This window comes from Pogoniulus pusillus, chromosome 40 (genome assembly GCF_015220805.1).
Source record: "Pogoniulus pusillus isolate bPogPus1 chromosome 40, bPogPus1.pri, whole genome shotgun sequence".
NCBI classification, from domain to species: domain Eukaryota; kingdom Metazoa; phylum Chordata; class Aves; order Piciformes; family Lybiidae; genus Pogoniulus; species Pogoniulus pusillus.
In genome coordinates this window covers 2048523-2067112 of record NC_087303.1, presented here as the reverse complement: position 1 = coordinate 2067112, position 18590 = coordinate 2048523, and the positions used below count along the sequence as shown (strand labels likewise).

Sequence of the window (18590 nt, the reverse complement as noted above, 5' to 3'; positions counted from 1 at the left end):
TTCTTCTCCTCCCACACCCCCAGCCAGCAGAGGAACTCTGCAGCTGGAGCTCCTCAGGGCTTCAGTTTGCCTCCAAACAGCCTTCTTGGCTGCCTCTGCTCTCAGTCCAGCCCCAAGGAGAGCTTCACCACGATGCCTGCAGTCAGATGTTCTCCTTCAGAGTCTCCTCTGCCATCTCTTTCTCTCTCTCCCCACCTTGAAGCTTCCAAGGGGAGGCCACCAAGACAAAACCAAGACCAACCCCAAAAGAGGTCATTCAGCTGCTCAGAAGGAAGAAATTTCTCATGCTGAAAACAGACACCCAAAAAAAAAAAAAAAAAAACCAAAAAAGACATCCAAAAATAAAACTTTTCACCCCCAAACCTCCCTCCCCACCCCCCCCAAGAGAGGAAAAAACCCACAACTGTCCCCCAGTGCCATGACATTCCTTGTCCCACAGGGAGGCCACAAGCTGGGCTCAGCTGCCTCCCAGAGCCCTCAGAGCCCAGGAGCTGAAGCTCTTGGTCCACTTCTGCTGTGCTTCAGAGGAGGTCTTGGATCCTCTTCTCTCTCTCTCTCTCCACTCAGAGCCTGAGAGCAGAAGCAGCAGCACAGAAGCAGGTCCCACTGATGCCTCCTTCCCACCACAGCCTGACTGGGGCTACAGGATGGCAACAGCCAAAGTCCTGGTTGGGGAGAGGGGAAAAGAGAAGGGGGAAAGGATCAACCAGGCCACTCCAGGCAGCAGGAGGTGCCTCAGGTGGCAGCTGGCTTGGCAGCAGAGTGGGCAGAGGGATTGTGTGGGCAGAGGGCATTGTGTGGGCAGGGGCAGCAGAGTGGGCAGAGAGATTGTGTGGGCAGGGGCAGTAGAGTGAGTAGAGGGCATTGTGTGAGCAGGGGCACCACAGTGGGCAGAGGGCATTGTGTGGGCAGAGGGATTGTGTGGGCAGGAGCACCACAGTGAGCAGAGGGCATTGTGTGGGCAGAGGGCACTGTGTGGGCAGGGGCAGCAGAGTGGGCAGAGGGCAGCAGAGTGGGCAGAGGGCAGCAGAGTGGGCAGGGCTCCAGCTCGTGTTGAGCTTTTCCCCACCCCAGCCCCCCAGGTCCTGTTCCTCAGAGCTGCTCTCAGCCATTCCCCACCCAGCCTGGAGCTGTGCCCGGGACTGTGCCCACCCAGGTGGGCAGGACCTCACCCTTGGCCAAGGTCCTCCAACCTCCCCGCCCCGCCCGGAGAGGGACAGCTCACAGCAAGCCTCAGCTGCCTCGGGAGGACCTCACCCAGCCTGACCCTGAACATCCTCCCTGGGCAGCCTGTGCCAGAGCCTCACCACCCTCACACCACCTGGTGGAGGCTGCAGCATCCCTGGAGCCGCTGAAGCTGTGGCCCTGGGCTGGAGGTGGCCCTGGGCTGGAGGTGTCCCCTGCTGAGTGGGGCTGGGCTAGAGGAGCTCTGAGGATCCCTCCCAGCCCCACACAAGCTGCGAAGGAAGCAGCAGGAGCTCTGCTCCCCTCCCACCAAGGCATCACAGATCAGTGAGGCTGGAGAAGGGCTCCAAGGTGAAGCCCAAGCACCACCATGGCCACTACACGCCATGCCCACGCTGCACACTCTGCAGGGGGCACTCCCTGGGCAGCCTGTGCCAGCTCCCAACTGCTCCTGCAGGGCACAGATCGCTCCTCGTGTCCAACCTGACCCTCCCTGCCTGCCACCTGAGCTCACTGCCTCCTCCCCTACCACCTGAGCCTTGGGTGAAGAGACAAAGCTGGGCACTGCCAGGACGTCTGCAGGAGGCTCTGGGGGTTTCTGTGCCAGCAGAGGGCAGATGGTTGGCAGCAGCTCTCACCTACCGTCAGAGACAGCAAGGAGCTGGGCGAGGCTACGTGGAGGACTCAGCCTCCTGCTTCTGTCTGGAGATGAGCTGAGCCTCCTTCAGGGACAGGTAGACCTCCTCCTGGGGGTCATAGTAGTAGAACTTGCAGATGTAGGAGATCAGAGGCCTGGAGAAAGCAAAGGCCAAGAAGCTTTCACCCTGACCCACAGCCCCAGCAGCCTCCACACAACCTCTGCCCCAGCCCAGGGACCTCCACCAGGATCGAGGAGGACCCCGAGGCTGTGGCCCCAGCAGCTAAGAGCTCACTGCTGAGCTGGTCCCAGCATGGTAGAGCTTGGAAGGGACCTCTGGAGCTCAGCCAGGCCAAGCCCAGCCCTGCTCCAGCAGGGCACCCCCAGCAGCTTGCCCAGCAGCACAGTGCCCAGGGGGGAGCTCTGCACACAGCCTCTCTGGGCAGCCTGCTCCAGGGCTCTGCACCCTCACAACAAACAGCTTTGTCCTGCAGCTCCCCACTCCCACACCAGCTCCCACTGGTGGGACACTGGAATGGGCTGCCCAGAGCAGCTGTGGGTGCCTGGAAGGGCACAGGCTCAGGCTGGATGAGGCCTTGAGCAGCCTGGGCCGGTGGGAGGGGTCCCTGCCCATGGCAAGGGGCTGGAACTGGAGGATCCTGAAGGTTCCTTCCACTCCAACCCATTCCATGTCTCAAGCTCCCTCCCACCTCAACCTACTCCATGCTGCCTCAAGCTCCTTCCCACCCCAATCCACTCCATGGTCCCTCAAGCTCCTTCCCACCCCAATCCACTCCATGGTCCCTCAAGCTCCCTCCCATCCCAACTCATTCCATGTCCCAAGCTCCTTCCACCCCAACCCATTCCATGCTGCCTCAAGCTCCCTCCCAACCCAACCTATTCCATGATCCCTCAACCCCCCACCCCAACCCACTCCATCATCCCTCAAACCCACACCCCAAACCACTCCATCATCCCTCAAGTCCCCACCCCAACCTACTCCATCATCCCTCAAGTCCCCACCCCAACCCACTCCATCATCCCTCAAACCCCCACCCCAACCCACTCCATCATCCCTCAAGTCCCCACCCCAACCCACTCCATCATCCCTCAAGCCCACACCCCAACCCACTCCACACTGCCTCAAGCTCCCTCCCAACCCAACCCACTCCATCATCCCTCAAGCCCCCACCCCAACCCACTCCATCATCCCTCAAGCCCCCACCCCAACCTACTCCATCATCCCTCAAGCCCACACCCCAACCCACTCCACACTGCCTCAAGCTCCCTCCCAACCCAACCCACTCCATCATCCCTCAAGCCCCAACCCACTCCATGCTGCCTCAAGCTCCCTCCCACCCCACTCCACCCCCATTTTCCTGCTGTCCCAAGGCTGCTGCAGCCTCCTGCTCCCTGCTGCAGGCTCAGCCCCCTGCTGAGTGGCTGCTGCAGCAGAGGGGGCAGGGAGGGGAGCAGGGAGGACCCCCCCAGACTCACTTGGGCAGGGGCAGCTCCGGGATGTGGTCGATCCTGACCAGCTGCCGGATGCGGAAGCGGCAGAGGTGCTGCAGGGATTTGACGTTGCTGAACCTGGAGACTGGGTACAGCAGCTGGACAGGTGTTGGGGGGAGACCTTTGGGGGAGCAAAACCACACCCCAACATGGGTGAGAAGGTCAGGAGAGGTCCTCCTGCCCCTCTGAGACACAGCTGTGTCCAGTGCGAGGCTCCTCAGGCTCTGGGGACACTCAAGGTCTGAGCTGGTGTGGGCCTGGGCAGCCTGCTCCAGCTGGAGGGGTCCCTGCTGCCTGCAGGGGGTTGGGCAAGGTGACCTTGGAGGGTCCCTTCTGCCCCACTGCAGTCTGGGCATGGGAAGGTGATGAAGTCTTTGCCTCTTGCACAGCATCTGCACAGCAGGCTGGGGAGGGAGTGCTGGGAAGGGCTTGCAGAGATGAGATGGTTTGGAGCTGGGGCAGGGCAGGTTCAGGTTGGGCAGCAGGAGGAAGTTCTGCACTGTGAGGGTGGAAGAGACTGGAACAGGTGCTCAGGGATGTGGCTGAGGCCTTGCTCCTGGAGACACTCAAGGTCTGAGCTGGTGTGGGCCTGGGCAGCCTGCTCCAGCTGGAGGGGTCCCTGCTGCCTGCAGGGGGTTGGGCAAGGTGACCTTGGAGGGTCCCTTCTGCCTCACTGCAGTCTGGGCATGGGTAGGTAATGAAGTCTTTGCTTCTAAGGACTCTGCTCTGCCCTGCTGAGGCCACAGCTGGAAGCTTGTGTCCAGCTCTGGAGCCCTCAGCTCAAGAAGGCTCTCAGGGAAGTGCTTGAGAGAGCCCAGCCCAGAGGCACAGAGCTGCTGCAGGCAGAGAACATCTCCTGGGAGCACAGCTGGGGCAGCCTGGGGCAGAGGAGCCTGAGGCTGCCCTCATCCCTCCTGCTGCAGCTGTGCAGGGCTGGAGCCAGGCTGTGCTCAGGGGTGCCCAAGGGCAGGGCAAGGGGCAGTGGCTGCCAGCTGCAGCAGAGGAGGAGCCACGGGAACAGGAGGGGAATCTTTGTGCCTGTGAGGGTGGCAGAGCCCTGGAGCAGGCTGCCCAGAGAGGCTGTGGAGTCTCCTGCTCTGGAGACACTCAGCCCCCACCTGGCTCAGCTCCTGTGTGCCCTGCCCTGGCTGCTCCTGCTCTGGCAGGGGGCTTGGACTGGATGATCTTCCAACCCAATCCATCCCATGGAGCTATGAACAGCAGCTCTGATGCCATGCACTGGCTGTGGGAAAGCAGATTCTGGGCCTCTGCAGGCTCCTAACCACCTCTCTTCTCCCCAGCCAGGGGGTTGAAGCCTCCCTTCCTCCTTCAGAAGCCAAGAAGCTTTGGCAAGGACATAGGAGAAAGCCCAAGGAGAAGCTGGGCAGCAGGAGCAGCTCACAGGCTTTGCTTGGAGCCTGGCTGGGGGCTCTGACAGCACTCAGGTGGAGCAGTCAAGGACCTGGAGCCTGGCTGGGGGCTCTGACAGCACTCAGGTGGAGCAGTCAAGGACCTGGAGCCTGGCTGGGGGCTCTGACAGCACTCAGGTGGAGCAGTGAAGGACCTGGAGCCTGGCTGGAGGCTCTGACAGCACTCAGGTGGAGCAGTGAAGGACCTGGAGCCTGGCTGGAGGCTCTGACAGCACTCAGGTGGAGCAGTCAACGACCTGGAGCCTGGCTGGGGGCTCTGACAGCACTCAGGTGGAGCAGTGAAGGACCTGGAGCCTGGCTGGGGGCTCTGACAGCACTCAGGTGGAGCAGTCAAGGACCTGGAGCCTGGCTGGGGGCTCTGACAGCACTCAGGTGGAGCAGTGAAGGACCTGGAGACTGGCTGGGGGCCTGTGAGCAGCACTCAGGTGGAACACTGAAGGACCTGGAGACTGGCTGGGGGTCCTCAGCAGCACCCAGGTGGAGCGGTGAGGGACAGCAGCACCCAGGTGGAGCAGTGAAGGACCTGGAGCCTGGCTGGGGGCCCTCAGCAGCACCCAGGCCCAAACCCCAGCCCCCTTCCAGACTCACCTGGAACCCTGGACCTGAGGAAGTAGAGGAACTTCCCGTTCTTGGAGTGCATGATGGCTCTCTTGATGAACTCCACCACAGACTGGCAGCGGTCCTCGAACTTGGGGTGGCACCAGAGGCTGAAGGTCCCTTCCAAGAGAGGAGAAACAAAGTGGCACTGAGGGTGGGCAGGATGAGAGCCAAGCGTGGCCAGGAGCAAGGAGTGGTGGCTGCAGGGCTGTCCCCTCTGCATGCCACCAGCTGCCAGGCAGCAGAGCCCAGACAGAGCTGTCTGAAACAGGACCCCCCCAGGGCCTCCTCACTCAGCTTGGGAAAGGCCTCCAAGGTCCCTAACACACACACAGAGGCACTGCTGGTGACCTTCTGCCAGCTCTGTGCCCAGAGCAGAGCATTTGGGACCTTAGGATGAAGGCTCCAGCTCCAGCAGCATCCCCACAGCATCCCCAAGGCTCTTAACAGGCACAGGGACCAAAGCCAGATGCAGCTCCAAGTCCTCTTGCAGGAGCTCAGCAACCCCAGAGCCAGGTCAGGTCACTGCTGGTGACCTCCTGCCAGCTCTGTGCCCAGAGCAGAGCATTTGGGACCTCGAGAGCGAGGCTCCAGCATCACCCCCACAGCATCCCCAAGGCTCTTACAGGCAGAGGGAATTCTGCTGTCCCCCAGCTGCCCACAGCTCTCAGGACAGGCACAGGGACCAAAGCCAGATGCAGCTCTAAGGCCTCCTGCAGCAGCTCAGCAACACCACAGCAAGGTCAGGTCACTGCTGGTGACCTTCTGCCAGCTCTGTGCCCAGAGCAAAGCATTTGGGACCCTGAGATGAAGGCTCCAGCAGCATCCCCAGAGCATCCCCAAGGCTCTTACAGGCACAGGGACCAAAGCCAGACGCAGCTCCAAGTCCTTCTGCAGCAGCTCAACAATGCCAGAGCAAGGCAAGGTCAGAAGCTGTTGTGCTTCTGCCAGCTCAGTGCCCAGAGCAAAGCACTTGGGACCTTGAGAGGGAGGCTCCAGCTCCAGCAGCATCCCCAAGGCTCTTAGAGGCACAGGGACCAAAGCCAGATGCAGCTCTAAGGCCTCTTGCAGGAGCTCAGCAACCCCAGAGCCAGGTCAGGTCACTGCTGGTGACCTTCTGCCAGCTCTGTGCCCAGAGCAGAGCATTTGGGACCTTAGGATGAAGGCTCCATCTCCAGCAGCACCCCCAGAGCATCCCCAAGGCTCTTAGAAGCACAGGGACCAAAGCCAGATGCAGCTCCAAGTCCTCTTGCAGCAGCTCAACAACCCCAGAGCCAGGTCAGGTCACTGCTGGTGACCTTCTGCCAGCTCTGTGCCCAGAGCAGAGCATTTGGGACCTCGAGAGGGAGGCTGCAGCATCACCCCCACAGCATCCCCAAGGCTCTTACAGGCAGAGGGAATTCTGCTGTCCCCCAGCTGCCCACAGCTCTTAGGACAGGCACAGGGACCAAAGCCAGATGCAGCTCTAAGGTCTCCTGCAGCAGCTCAGCAACACCACAGCAAGGTCAGGTCACTGCTGGTGACCTTCTGCCAGCTCTGTGCCCACAGCAGAGCATTTGGGACCTCGAGAGGGAGGCTCCAGCAGCATCCCCAGAGCATCCCCAAGGCTCTTACAGGCACAGGGACCAAAGCCAGACGCAGCTCCAAGTCCTTCTGCAGCAGCTCAACAATGCCAGAGCAAGGCAAGGTCAGAAGCTGTTGTGCTTCTGCCAGCTCAGTGCCCAGAGCAAAGCACTTGGGACCTTGAGAGGGAGGCTCCAGCTCCAGCAGCATCCCCAAGGCTCTTACAAGCACAGGGACCAAAGCCAGATGCAGCTCTAAGGCCTCTTGCAGGAGCTCAGCAACCCCAGAGCCAGGTCAGGTCACTGCTGGTGACCTTCTGCCAGCTCTGTGCCCAAAGCAAAGCATTTGGGACCTTAGGATGAAGGCTCCAGCTCCAGCAGCATCCCCACAGCATCCCCAAGGCTCTTACAGGCACAGGGACCAAAGCCAGATGCAGCTCTAAGGCTTCCTGCAGGAGCTCAGCAACCCCAGAGCCAGGTCAGGTCACTGCTGGTGACCTTCTGCCAGCTCTGTGCCCAGAGCAGAGCATTTGGGACCTCGAGAGGGAGGCTCCAGCTCCAGCAGCACCCCCAGAGCATCCCCAAGGCTCTTACAGGCAGAGGGAATTCTGCTGTCCCCCAGCTGCCCACAGCTCTCAGGACAGGCACAGGGACCAAAGCCAGATGCAGCTCTAAGGTCTCCTGCAGCAGCTCAGCAACACCACAGCAAGGTCAGGTCACTGCTGGTGACCTTCTGCCAGCTCTGTGCCCAAAGCAAAGCATTTGGGACCTTAGGATGAAGGCTCCATCTCCAGCAGCACCCCCAGAGCATCCCCAAGGCTCTTACAAGCACAGGGACCAAAGCCAGATGCAGCTCTAAGGCCTCTTGCAGGAGCTCAGCAACCCCAGAGCCAGGTCAGGTCACTGCTGGTGACCTTCTGCCAGCTGTGTGCCCAGAGCAAAGCATTTGGGACCTCAGGATGAAGGCTCCATCTCCAGCAGCACCCCCAGAGCATCCCCAAGGCTCTTAGAGGCACAGGGACCAAAGCCAGATGCAGCTCTAAGGCTTCCTGCAGGAGCTCAGCAACCCCAGAGCCAGGTCAGGTCACTGCTGGTGACCTTCTGCCAGCTCTGTGCCCAGAGCAGAGCATTTGGGCCCTGGAGAGGGAGGCTGCAGCAGCACCCCCAGAGCATGCCAAGGCTCTTACCTCTGTAGTGCTCCATCCTGGTGTGGTGAGTGATGCCCTGGGAGCGGAAGCTGAGGCTCAGGATGTAGCGGGGGTCGGAGCTGTCCCGCACCAGGAAGGAGCCATCTGGCTTCCCCTTCAGCTTCATCTCTGCATCCTCCCAGTTCATTGGGCCCCAGTACCACCCACACTGGCACAGAGAGACACAGGCAGAGCCCTCAGCAGGTGCCAGCAAGGAGGATTCGATCAGCAAGAGCCACAGGATGGAGCCCAGCAAGGAGAGGGTGGGAAAGGACCTCTGGAGCTCAGCCAGGCTGAGCCCAGCCCTGCCCCAGCAGGGCACCCCCAGCAGCTTGCCCAGCAGCACAGTGCCCAGGGGGAGCTCTGCACACAAGGAGACTCCACAGCCTCTCTGGGCAGCCTGCTCCAGGCCTCCACCACCCTCACAACAAACAACTTTCTCCTGCTGCTCAGGTGGAACCTCCTGGGTGCCAGTTTGTGCCCCTTGTGCTGTCCCTGGGCACCACTGAGCAGAGCCTGGCCCCAGCCTCTTGCCCCCCAGCCTTTATCTCCTGCTGAGCATTGCTCAGCTGCCCTCTGGGGCTGCTCTCCTGCAGGCTCCCAGCCCCAGGGCTCTCAGCCTTTGTTCCTCACAGAGCTGCTCCAGGCCCCTCAGCAGCTCTGCAGCCTCCCCTGGGCTCTCTCCAGCTCTTTCCTGCCCCTCTTGAACTAGGGGGAGCTCAGACCTGGCCCCAGCCCTCCAGCTGGGACCTCAGTAGAGCTGAGCCTCAAACCATCTGCACTTGCTGAGCACAGAAAAGGTCCTCTCTGGGGCCCCACAGCATCTCCCCCTGCCCCATGCCTGGCTGTGGGTGTCCTGCTCAGGACAACCTGCTTTGGTCCTGGGGTTAAATCCCTTGGGATGCCACAGTGGAAGTGTTTGGTTGCATCCACCCAAGAGGATGATGCTTGGGGCTCACTGCTGCTGGCTGAGAGTTCCTTTTCACACCTCTTACCCCTCCCATGCCCAGCAAGATGCCCTCCTGGACTCCAAGACCTCAGCAGGATGGAGGCAGGGAGGCTTTATCCAGCCCTGGCCTTCGTCATCTTCATCTCCCAGCTCTACAAATGGACAACTCAAAAGCCCAAGCCCAGAGCCCAGACCCAGAGGTGCTCCCCTTCTGGATGCCACCACCCCCTTACCCCTCCCCCCCCCCCCAGCCCTGTTACCTTCTCCAGCTCCCTCAAGCTGGCTGCAAAGCTGCTGGAGTCAGGGCGGTAGAGAGGGCACTGCAGGGCTGGGCTGGGCTGACCTGGCACCACCTCTGGCATCCTCAGGGGCACCACCCTTGGGAAGGCATCTGCAGAGGGAGAGACAACTCAGGCCATGGGCACAACCCCCCCCGTGGGGACCTCACCCCAAGGACACCTCACAAACAGCTCCAGAGGTTGAGAGCAGAGCTGCAAGGCTGAGCCTTGGAAGGAGAAGGTCCTGGGGAAGGGCACAGGAGTCAGTGCCTGGCTGTGGCCAGCTTGGTGCCTACACCCTCACCTAGCTGGGAGGGTGGTGAGGGCAGTGCCAGGGGGCAGGAGGGGCTGGAAGGAAGGAGCAGGGCAAACCCTTTGGGGTCCTGAAGGGAAGCAGAGTGGCTGGGGAAGCAGCCTGGTGAGCTGCCCGAGCTGGCCTGCAGCCCAGGCTGGCTGTCACAAGCTGCAGCTCCTGACTCCAGCCAGCTCTGAAGCCTCAGCACTGGGAGCTGAACTCCTGCTGAACCCACGAGGAGGAGCCACAGAGGACGGGGAGGAGAGGGAGGAGGAGAGGGAGGAGGAGAGGGAGGAGGAGAGGGAGGAGGAGAGGGAGGAGGAGAGGGAGGAGGAGAGGGAGGAGGAGAGGGAGGAGGAGAGGGAGGAGGAGAGGGAGGAGGAGAGGGAGGAGGAGAGGGAGGAGGAGAGGGAGGAGGAGAGGGAGGAGGAGAGGGAGGAGGAGAGGGAGGAGGAGAGGGAGGAGGAGAGGGAGGAGGAGAGGGAGGAGGAGAGGGAGGAGGAGAGGGAGGAGGAGAGGGAGGAGGAGAGGGAGGAGGAGAGGGAGGAGGAGAGGGAGGAGGAGAGGGAGGAGGAGAGGGAGGAGGAGAGGGAGGAGGAGAGGGAGGAGGAGAGGGAGGAGGAGAGGGAGGAGGAGAGGGAGGAGGAGAGGGAGGAGGAGAGGGAGAATGGGAGAGGGTGAGGGAGAGGGAGAGAGAGGAGGAGGAGGAGAGGGTGGAGGAGAGGTAGGAGGAGAGGGAGGAGGAGAGGGAGGAGGAGAGGGAGGAGGAGGAGGAGGACAAAGCTGCTGCTGCCACCCCCAGCAGAGCCACCCGGGGACGCCGCAGCTCTGCCGCGCACAGCTCCGCTGCTGCTCCCCCCCCGAGGGGGGCAAGAAACCTTCCCCCGCCCCACAGTGCAGGCTCCCCGAAGGCAAAGGCCAAGCTGAGAGGCTGCTGGAGCTAAGCTGACCTGGGGCATGGGGTGGAGGAGGTGGAGGCAGAGGGAAAGACTGCAGGGAGGAGCCCATGGGAGCCACCAGGACAGCCGGAGGCAGCGTCCCACTGATATCGTCTAGGAGAGAAGAGAGGCGAGAGAGGGTCAGCAACAGGCGAGCAAGAGGGCAAGCAGCAGCCCAGCAGGGTGGGGAGGGGCTGCAAGGGACCTCTGGAGCTCATCCAGTCCAACCCCCACAGCCCTGCAGCCAGCAGGGGCAGCCCCAGCCAGAGCAGGCTGCTCAGAGCACCAAGGGTGGTGAAGCAGGCACCGAGGCCAGGGCTGAGGACCCTCAAGCTGCTCCTCCAGCCCCCAGGGCAGGTCCTACCCCCCCCCCCCCAGCAGGCACCCTCCGGGGCCACTACCTAGCAGGCTGAGGCTTCTTCGTGGTGGAGGAGGTGGAGTTGGAGGGTGAGGGGAGCTGAGTCCTCGCTGGGAGATGTCCACGTCCACCAGTGACACCGTTTCACCTGCGGGGGGGGGAGCAAAGCCATCAGCAGAGCCTCAGGGTGGGCAGCTAGGGGCGGGGGGGGGGAAAGGGGTAAGGGGCAGGAACCCCCTGCAGGCTTTGGAGGATGAACTCATTACCCAGAGTCACACTCTGGGAGCAGGGGGAAGGGGCAACAGCTCCCTGCTGGCTGTGGAAGTTGAGCTCACTGCCAAGAGTCAAGCCCTGGGGGGGCAAGGGGCAGGGGCAGCAACCCCCTGCAGGCTGTGGATGATGCCCAGAGTCAGCCTCTGGGGGGCAGAGGGCAGGGGGAAGGGGCAGCAACCCCCTGCAGGCTGTGGATGATGCCCAGAGTCAGCCTCTGGGGGGCAGAGGGCAGGGGGAAGGGGCAGCAACCCCCTGCAGGCTGTGGAGTTTGAACTCATAGCCCAGAGTCAAGCCCTGGGGGGCAGGGGGCAGGGGCAGCAACCCCCTGCAGGCTGCAGAGGATGCCCAGAGGATGCCAAGCCCAGCAGGGTGGAGGAGCTCTGGAGATGAGGCTGTCAGACCCCCCCCAGCCCCCCTGCCCCTGGCTAACAGCAGCTGGAGGTGTCCTCAGGGGAGGTTGGAGACCTGCCAGAGCCTCACCTGTGAAGAGAGGGCTGAAGAGAACCGGGGAAAAGGCACTTTGGGTTCTGGTCAGTTTGTGTTTCCTGCAGAGAGAGAGAGAGCTGCTGTCAGAGAGGGCACCCAGCAGGCTGGCAGAGAGCTCCAAGCTCCCCCAGCCCAGCCTGGCACCCAGCCCTGCCCAACCAACCACACCATGGCACTCAGTGCCCCAGCCAGCCTTGGCCTCAGCACCTCCAGCCATGGGCACTGCACCACCTCCCTGGGCAGCCCATTCCAGTGCCAATCACTCTCTCTGCCAACAACTTCCTCCTCACATCCAGCCTGAGCCTGCCCTGCCACAGCTTCAGCCTGGGGCCCCTTCTGCTGCTGCCTGCCTGGCAGCAGAGCCCAACCCCACCTGGCTACAGCCTCCCTGCAGGCAGCTGCAGGCAGCAATCAGCTCTGCCCTGAGCCTCCTCTGCTGCAGGCTGCACCCCCCCAGCTCCCTCAGCCTCTCCTCACAGGGCTGTGCTCCAGGCCCCTCCCCAGCCTTGCTGCCCTGCTCTGGGCACCTGCCAGCACCTCAGCAGCTCTCTGCAATGGAGGAGCCCAGAGCTGGACACAGCACTCAAGATGGCACCACTGTGGGCAACCCCCCCTGAAAGCTGCTGTGGTGGCACAAGTGTAGACAACCCTCCCAGAGAGCTGCTTTGATGCCAGGGAGAGAGACAGGGACAGAGTCAGGGAGAGCCAGGCAGGGTTGGAAGGGAGCACAAGGAGCAGGCAGTGCCAACCTCCCCCTGCCATGCCCAGGGACACCCTACCCTAGAGCAGGCTGCACACAGCCTCAGCCAGCCTGGCCTCAAACACCTCCAGCCATGGGGCCTCAACCCCCTCCCTGGGCAACCCCTGCCAGGCTCTCACCACTCTCCTGCTCAACAACTTCCTCCTCACCTCCAGCCTCACTCTCCCCACCTCCAGCTTTGCTCCACCCCCCCCACTCCTACCACTCCCTGACAGCTTCAAAAGTCCCTCCCCAGCTTTCTTGTAGCCCACTTCAGATCCTGGCAGGCCACAAGAAGGTCCCCTGGGAGCCTCCTCTGCTGCAGCCTGCACAGCCCCAACTCTTTCAGTCTGTGCTCACAGCAGAGCTGCTGCAGCCTCTGAGCATCCTCCTGGCCCTGCTCTGGACCCCTCCCAGCACAAAACCCAACTCCTAGGAGAGAGCTTTGGTTGTTTCTCCCCTCTTTGAGAAGCATCACAGATGCCCAAAGAGGCTGAGAAGGAAAAGCCAAGCTCTGAGCTCAGAGAGTGCCCTGGGAGCAGGCAGCAGATGGAGGAGAAGCTTCATCTCCTGGCAGGGCACAGCCACGTCACTGTGCCACACAGCTGGCACCAGCCCCTTTAATGCCATAAGCTCAGGAATCAAACCACTAAGAACTCCTCATCCTGATGGATCAAACTCCCAGCAGAGGGCTGGGAAGGGGTTGCAAAGCCTCCCACACCCATCTGAGCCTTGGATTGTTCCACCTCCACCCCCTCCGTGGAGGGCAATTCCCCAAGCATCAGCACCCAGGCACCAACCCCTCCCCCCAAAGAAGCATCACCTCACTGCTGGGCTAACAGCAACTCACCTCAGAGAGCAGCAGCTCTGCCCCCAGCCAGCCAGCCAGGTGGCAAGGAGCAGGGCTGGCATCTGCCTGCCACCAAACCAGTGCCACTTTGCAGCCACCAGCTGGGGAGAGGCTTCGTTCCCAGCCTCATTTCCAGCCAGATGCCAGCAGCAGGAGGAGAGCAAGAAATGATTCACAGCAGCCCAGCAGGGAGAGGTGGGAAGGGAGCTCTGGAGCTCAGCCAGGCTGAGCCCCAGCCCTGCCCCAGCAGGGCACCCACAGCAGCTTGCCCAGCAGCACAGTGCCCAGGGGGAGCTCTGCACACAAGGAGACTCCACAGCCTCTCTAGGCAGCCTGCTCCAGGCCTCCACCACCCTCACAACAAACAACTTTCTCCTCCTGCTCAGATGGATCCTCCTGGGTGCCAGTTTGTGCCCCTTGTGCTGTCCCTGGGCACCACTGAGCAGGGTCTGCCCCCAGCCTCTTGCCCCCCAGCCTTTATCTCTTGCTGAGCATTGCTCAGCTGCCCTCTGGGGCTGCTCCTCTGCAGGCTCTCAGCCTTTGCTCCTCACAGAGATGAGCATCTCCAAGCCCTCAGCATCTTCAGCAGCCTCTGCTGGGCTCTCTCCAGCTGTTCCTTGTCTCCTCTGACCTGAGGAGCCCAGCACTGGCCCAGGACTCCAATCCAAAGCTGCTCTGGGTGACTCCTGCCAAGCTCCAGATCCCTCCTACACTCCTGAGGGCCACATGCTGGGAGGCCACAACCTCCAGATCTGAGCAGAACCAAGGAGAGGTCTTCTGTGTCCCCTCAAGAGGTCAACCAACAGGGAGGGCTGCCAAGCAGCACCAGCACCCACTGCTCTGGAATGCAGCCCAGCAGAGACCACAGCAGGTAACTGAGTCCCTGCTCTACAGAGTGAGGGACCAGGACAAGCTGCTGAGGCCAACCCAACAGAGCCTTACCTGTGCCTGACCCACTCCTGAGGGTCTGGACCCCTCAGCATCCTCCAACCACTCACAGAACCCAGCAGGCTGGCAGAGAGCTCCAAGCTCCCCCAGCCCAGCCTGGCACCCAGCCCTGCCCAACCAACCACACCATGGCACTCAGTGCCCCAGCCAGCCTTGGCCTCAGCACCCCCAGCCATGGGCACTGCACCACCTCCCTGGGCAGCCCATTCCAGTGCCAATCACTCTCTCTGCCAACAACTTCCTCCTCACATCCAGCCTGAGCCTGCCCTGCCACAGCTTCAGCCTGGGTCCCTTCTTCTGGCCCTGGGGGCCTGGCAGCAGAGCCCAACCCCACCTGGCTACAGCCTCCCTGCAGGCAGCTGCAGGCAGCAATCAGCTCTGCCCTGAGCCTCCTCTGCTGCAGGCTGCACCCCCCCAGCTCCCTCAGCCTCTCCTCACAGGGCTGTGCTCCAGGCCCCTCCCCAGCCTTGCTGCCCTGCTCTGGGCACCTGCCAGCACCTCAGCAGCTCTCTGCAATGGAGGAGCCCAGAGCTGGGCACAGCACTGCAGGGGTGGCCTGAGCAGTGCTGAGCACAGGGGCACAAGAACCTCCCTTGTCCTGCTGCCCACACTGCTCCTCAGCCAGCCCAGGATGCCACTGGCTCTGCTGCCCACCTGGGCACTGCTGCCTCCTCTGCAGCTCCTCTCTCACAGCACCCCCAGGGCCCTCTCTGCCTGCCTGCTCTCAGCCACTCTGGCCCCAGCCTGCTCATCCTTGCTGATGGGAGCAGTGCCAGACCTCTGGAGCCCACCAGGACCATCCACATGAAGAGAGAAGCTGGCACCAAGCACAGGAGCTAGAAAAGCATCACCAGCAGCACTCCTGCAGCTGGCAGCAGCTCCTGAAGCAGACCAGCTGCTGCACAGGGCACCTTGGCTTAACCTTCATTCCAATGCCACCTAATTTAGCATGACCAAGTGACCACCAAACCCCTCCCCCGAGCAGAGGGAAGGGCCCAGGCAGTGCCATGCTGCTGCCTGTCCACTCCCAACCTGCTCAGGCACCGCTGCCAACCCCTCCCCTCCTCAGGAGGTGCTGGGGGCTCTTTGCTCTCCTTCAGCACCAGGAGCAAACCAAGGCCAAGCCCAGGAGCTGTCATCAGAGGCAGCCTGCTGCTGCTGGAGGCTCTCTGAGTCATCTGTGGGGCAACGAAGCCACGGTAGGAAACAGCTTCACCACCTCCCACACACGACCCAGGCTGCTCGTGGGGCACAGGAGCTCTAGGGAGGAGCCAGCAGCAGGACTGGAAGCAGACCCAGGAGATGAAGCTGTCCCCATCCCTCTGCAGGCCACTCCTGAGCCCAAGGTCAGCATCTTCAGGAGGAAGCCTGATGAACGTTTCCTGGGATCCACACCAAGAGGTCTTCAGCTGGAGCCAAAGCAACCCCCCAAAAGCCCTGCAGGAGGTGAAGCAACCCTGCAGGGACAGGCCTGGGCTGTAAAATTCCATCTGAGGAGCTCCTGCTGCTCCTGGGCTGGCACAGCAGGGACCTTGGGCACGTTCTCCCTGCCTGCTCCACGAGGGATTCCCATCCTGCTGCTGGCAACGCTCCAGAAAGTGGTTTCTGGAGCAGCACAAGAGGCCCACCTCGATCAGAGCTCCAGCAAGAGGGCACAGAGCAGCCCTTTACCCTCCCCAGCTGGCACCCAGCAGCTCCTGCCTCCTGCCAACGCACAAGGCTGGAGCAGGGCGAGCGGCTGAGGGGTGCTGGAGCCAAGGGACCAGGGCTGAGGAGCAGGAGGATGTCCAGAGCCCCACACCAGGAGGTGCCAGGGTCCAGCCGTGCCCTGCCCATGGGGAGGGCACCAGGAGAGCCAAGCCCCTCCACCGGGAGCCTCAGGAAACGGCTCTGCAGGGCACGGGAGGGTGAGAGCAAGCATCAGCCCCCGGGGCTCGGTGCGGAGCGGACAGAGGCCACCCTGGGGCCGCAGCTGAAGGTTCTCCACCACCCCCTCTGCAGAGTCGGGGTCGGGGAGAGCCCAGAGCAGCCTGTCCCTGCCTCTGCTGACCCCCGTGGGAAGGGGGAGGTCTGAGAAGCTGCTCTGAAGAGGCCCTAGAGCTCGAAGCTGGGTGGGCACCCCCGGGGGCCAGAGAAGCAGGGAAGGGTTTGGGTGGGAGCAGACCAAGCAGGGACCCAGCACCGCCAGGGTCCTCAGCACCACACCCGCACAGCTCCGAGCCCTCCCCGGCCGCGGGGACTACACCACTGCCCCGGGCCAGCCCTTGGCAGCCCTCCTGGGGAAGGAACTGCCCCCCAAACCCAGCGCCCACAGCTCCCCATCACCCCCCCCCCCCCCCCCCCCCGTGGAACCGGCGCCTCCTCAGCCTGCACCGTGGGCTCACGAAGTGCCACCCCCACCTTCCACCCAGCTCTCCCAGCCGCCATCGCCGCCGGTGGCTGCTCCCGGTGACCCCGCACCCATGCACCGGTGCCACTTAGCCCACCCCCAGCACCCCCCCCAAACCGGTGCGGAGACCCCTGCCCAGCTCAGCTCCCCACGACCCGCGGTCCCCGCCGTACCTGCCCGCCTCCTGCTCTCGGCCTCGGGCCCCGCAGACGTCGGTCAGGCTGCCGGTCGAAGCGGGCAGCTCGCCGGTGCGCCGGCCCTCGGTGCCGGTGATGGCGGCGTCCCCGGTGGCCGAGCCCCCGCTGCAGCTCTTGGTGCGGAAGAGGCGGCTGAGACGGATCTTCAACGAGCCCTTCCTGGCGCCGGGGCCGGCTCCCCCGGGGGCCACGGGAGGTGGCGGCACGGGGCCGGTACCGGTGGCTCCTCTGCCGGTGGTGGCGGTGGCGGCGGCACGGGCGGCTCCGCGGCCGGGAGAACCGGGCTCTTCGTCGGAACAGCTGCCGGCATCGTCGGGCTCCAGCGCTTCCAGCACCAGTAACGCGTCGCTGGTCTCCTCGGCGGCGGGCCCGGTTGGGGAAGGCTGACCGAGGCACGGGCAGGGGCATCCCGCCGGTCCCTTCGTGCCCAGCCCGGGCGGTCTCAGCCCCAGCTCCGCCAGCTGCAGCTCCAGTCCGCCCGCCGGAGCTGCCCCCCACCGGGCCGCCGCTTTGGGCTCCAGGGCACAGCGGTGCCGCGGGCACAGCAGCTCTCCGCCGCCTCCCACCGGGTCCCCCCCGACGATGCCGCCGCCGCCGCCACCACCATCGCCGCCGCCTCCCCCCATCAGCGGGCCGCCCTCCTCGCCGGGCCGCCCCTCCGCCGCGTTGCGGAACACCATCAGCTGCGGCGGAGGCCGCGGGCTCCGCAGAACCCCGCCGCCCGGTAAGGCGGCCATAGACAGCCGTCCTCCACCGGGGCCCAGCGGCCCCGAACCTATCGCACCGATACCGGCGCCACCCGCCGCTCCCGCCTCCGGCCCGGCCCCATAGCCCAGCAGGCGGCTGAGCACCCGGTAAGAGGCCGCGGCGGCCGCCGCCGCCTCCCCGTCCCGCAGCTCGGTTCGCTGCATGGCTACGGCCGCCGCATGGCTCCCGGGACCGGGCCGGGCCGGGCCGCTGCCGCCGCCCTCACTCGGCCTCGGCCGCGGCCGCCGCCGCCGCTGCGGCTCCGCCTGCCCCAGCCCCGCTCCGCGGCGACGGCCGGCGGAGCCCCGCCCCTCCGCTTCCGCCACAAGCCCCGCCCCTCGGCGGAACCGCGCCTTCCCATTGGCTGGGGCTGCGCCGCCGCGCCGAGGCCACGCCCCCATGGACACACCCCCTGCTGCCCTCCACGCGCGGCCCGCACCGGGCACCGGCACAGCCCCGGAGCCGCCGCACGGCCTGGGGGGGGGACACACGGCACAGCCCCGGAGCCGCCGCACGGCCTGGGGGGGCACACACAGGGCACAGCCCCGGAGCCGCCGCACGGCCTGGGGAGGCACACACAGGGCACAGCCCCGGAGCCGCCGCACGGCCTGGGGGGGCACACACAGGGCACAGCCCCGGAGCCGCCGCACGGCCTGGGGGGGCACACACAGGGCACAGCCCCGGAGCCGCCGCACGGCCTGGGGGGGGGACACACGGCACAGCCCCGGAGCCGCCGCACGGCCTGGGGGGGCACACACGGGGCTCACGGAGCCGCCGCACCGTGCAGGGACACGCACAGGGCTCAGCGGGGCCGCCGCACGGTGCAGGGGCACGCACAGGGCTCAGCGGAGCCGCCGCACGGTGCAGGGACACGCACAGGGCTCAGCGGGGCCGCCGCACGGTGCAGGGACACACACACGGCACAGCGCCGGAGCCGCCGCACGGCCTGGGGGGGCACACACGGGGCTCAGCGGAGCCGCCGCACGGCGTGGGGGCACTCACAGGGTTCAGCGGGGCCGCCGCACGGTGCAGG

General features: G+C 64.2%; 1 protein-coding gene across 2 annotated transcripts; it reads right to left on the bottom strand.

Annotated features, from left to right (window-relative positions):
• Positions 1–360: 360 nt before the first annotated feature.
• SOCS7 (suppressor of cytokine signaling 7) lies at positions 361–17814 on the bottom strand. 2 transcript variants are annotated; one of them, XM_064174161.1, is made up of 10 exons: positions 16787–17813; positions 11682–11746; positions 10972–11076; positions 10583–10684; positions 9320–9450; positions 8111–8279; positions 5353–5481; positions 3320–3455; positions 1828–1977; positions 362–665 (listed from the first exon to the last, which is right to left on the bottom strand). In XM_064174161.1, the coding sequence occupies exons 1-9, from the start codon at positions 17719–17721 to the stop codon at positions 1857–1859; spliced, it is 1893 nt and encodes a 630-aa protein (XP_064030231.1). In that variant the 5' UTR covers positions 17722–17813; the 3' UTR covers positions 362–665; positions 1828–1856. The 2 variants fall into 2 exon arrangements, with proteins under 2 accessions (XP_064030232.1, XP_064030231.1); XM_064174162.1 differs by lacking the exon at positions 10583–10684 and having other exon boundaries at positions 361–665; positions 16787–17814.
• Positions 17815–18590: the final 776 nt, after the last annotated feature.

What these genes read in the sequence shown, in the direction of transcription:
- SOCS7 (XM_064174161.1), bottom strand. Translation starts at nt 17,721, where the DNA reads ATGCAGCGAACCGAGCTGCGGGACGGGGAGGCGGCGGCGGCCGCCGCG. An exon ending in AAGAAGCCTCAGCCTGCTAG is followed by an intron (nt 10,685 to 10,971) that starts GTAGTGGCCCCG and finishes CTTCTCTCCTAG; the next exon opens with ACGATATCAGTGGGACGCTG. An exon ending in GCTTGAGGGAGCTGGAGAAG is followed by an intron (nt 8,280 to 9,319) that starts GTAACAGGGCTG and finishes TCTCTGTGCCAG; the next exon opens with TGTGGGTGGTACTGGGGCCC.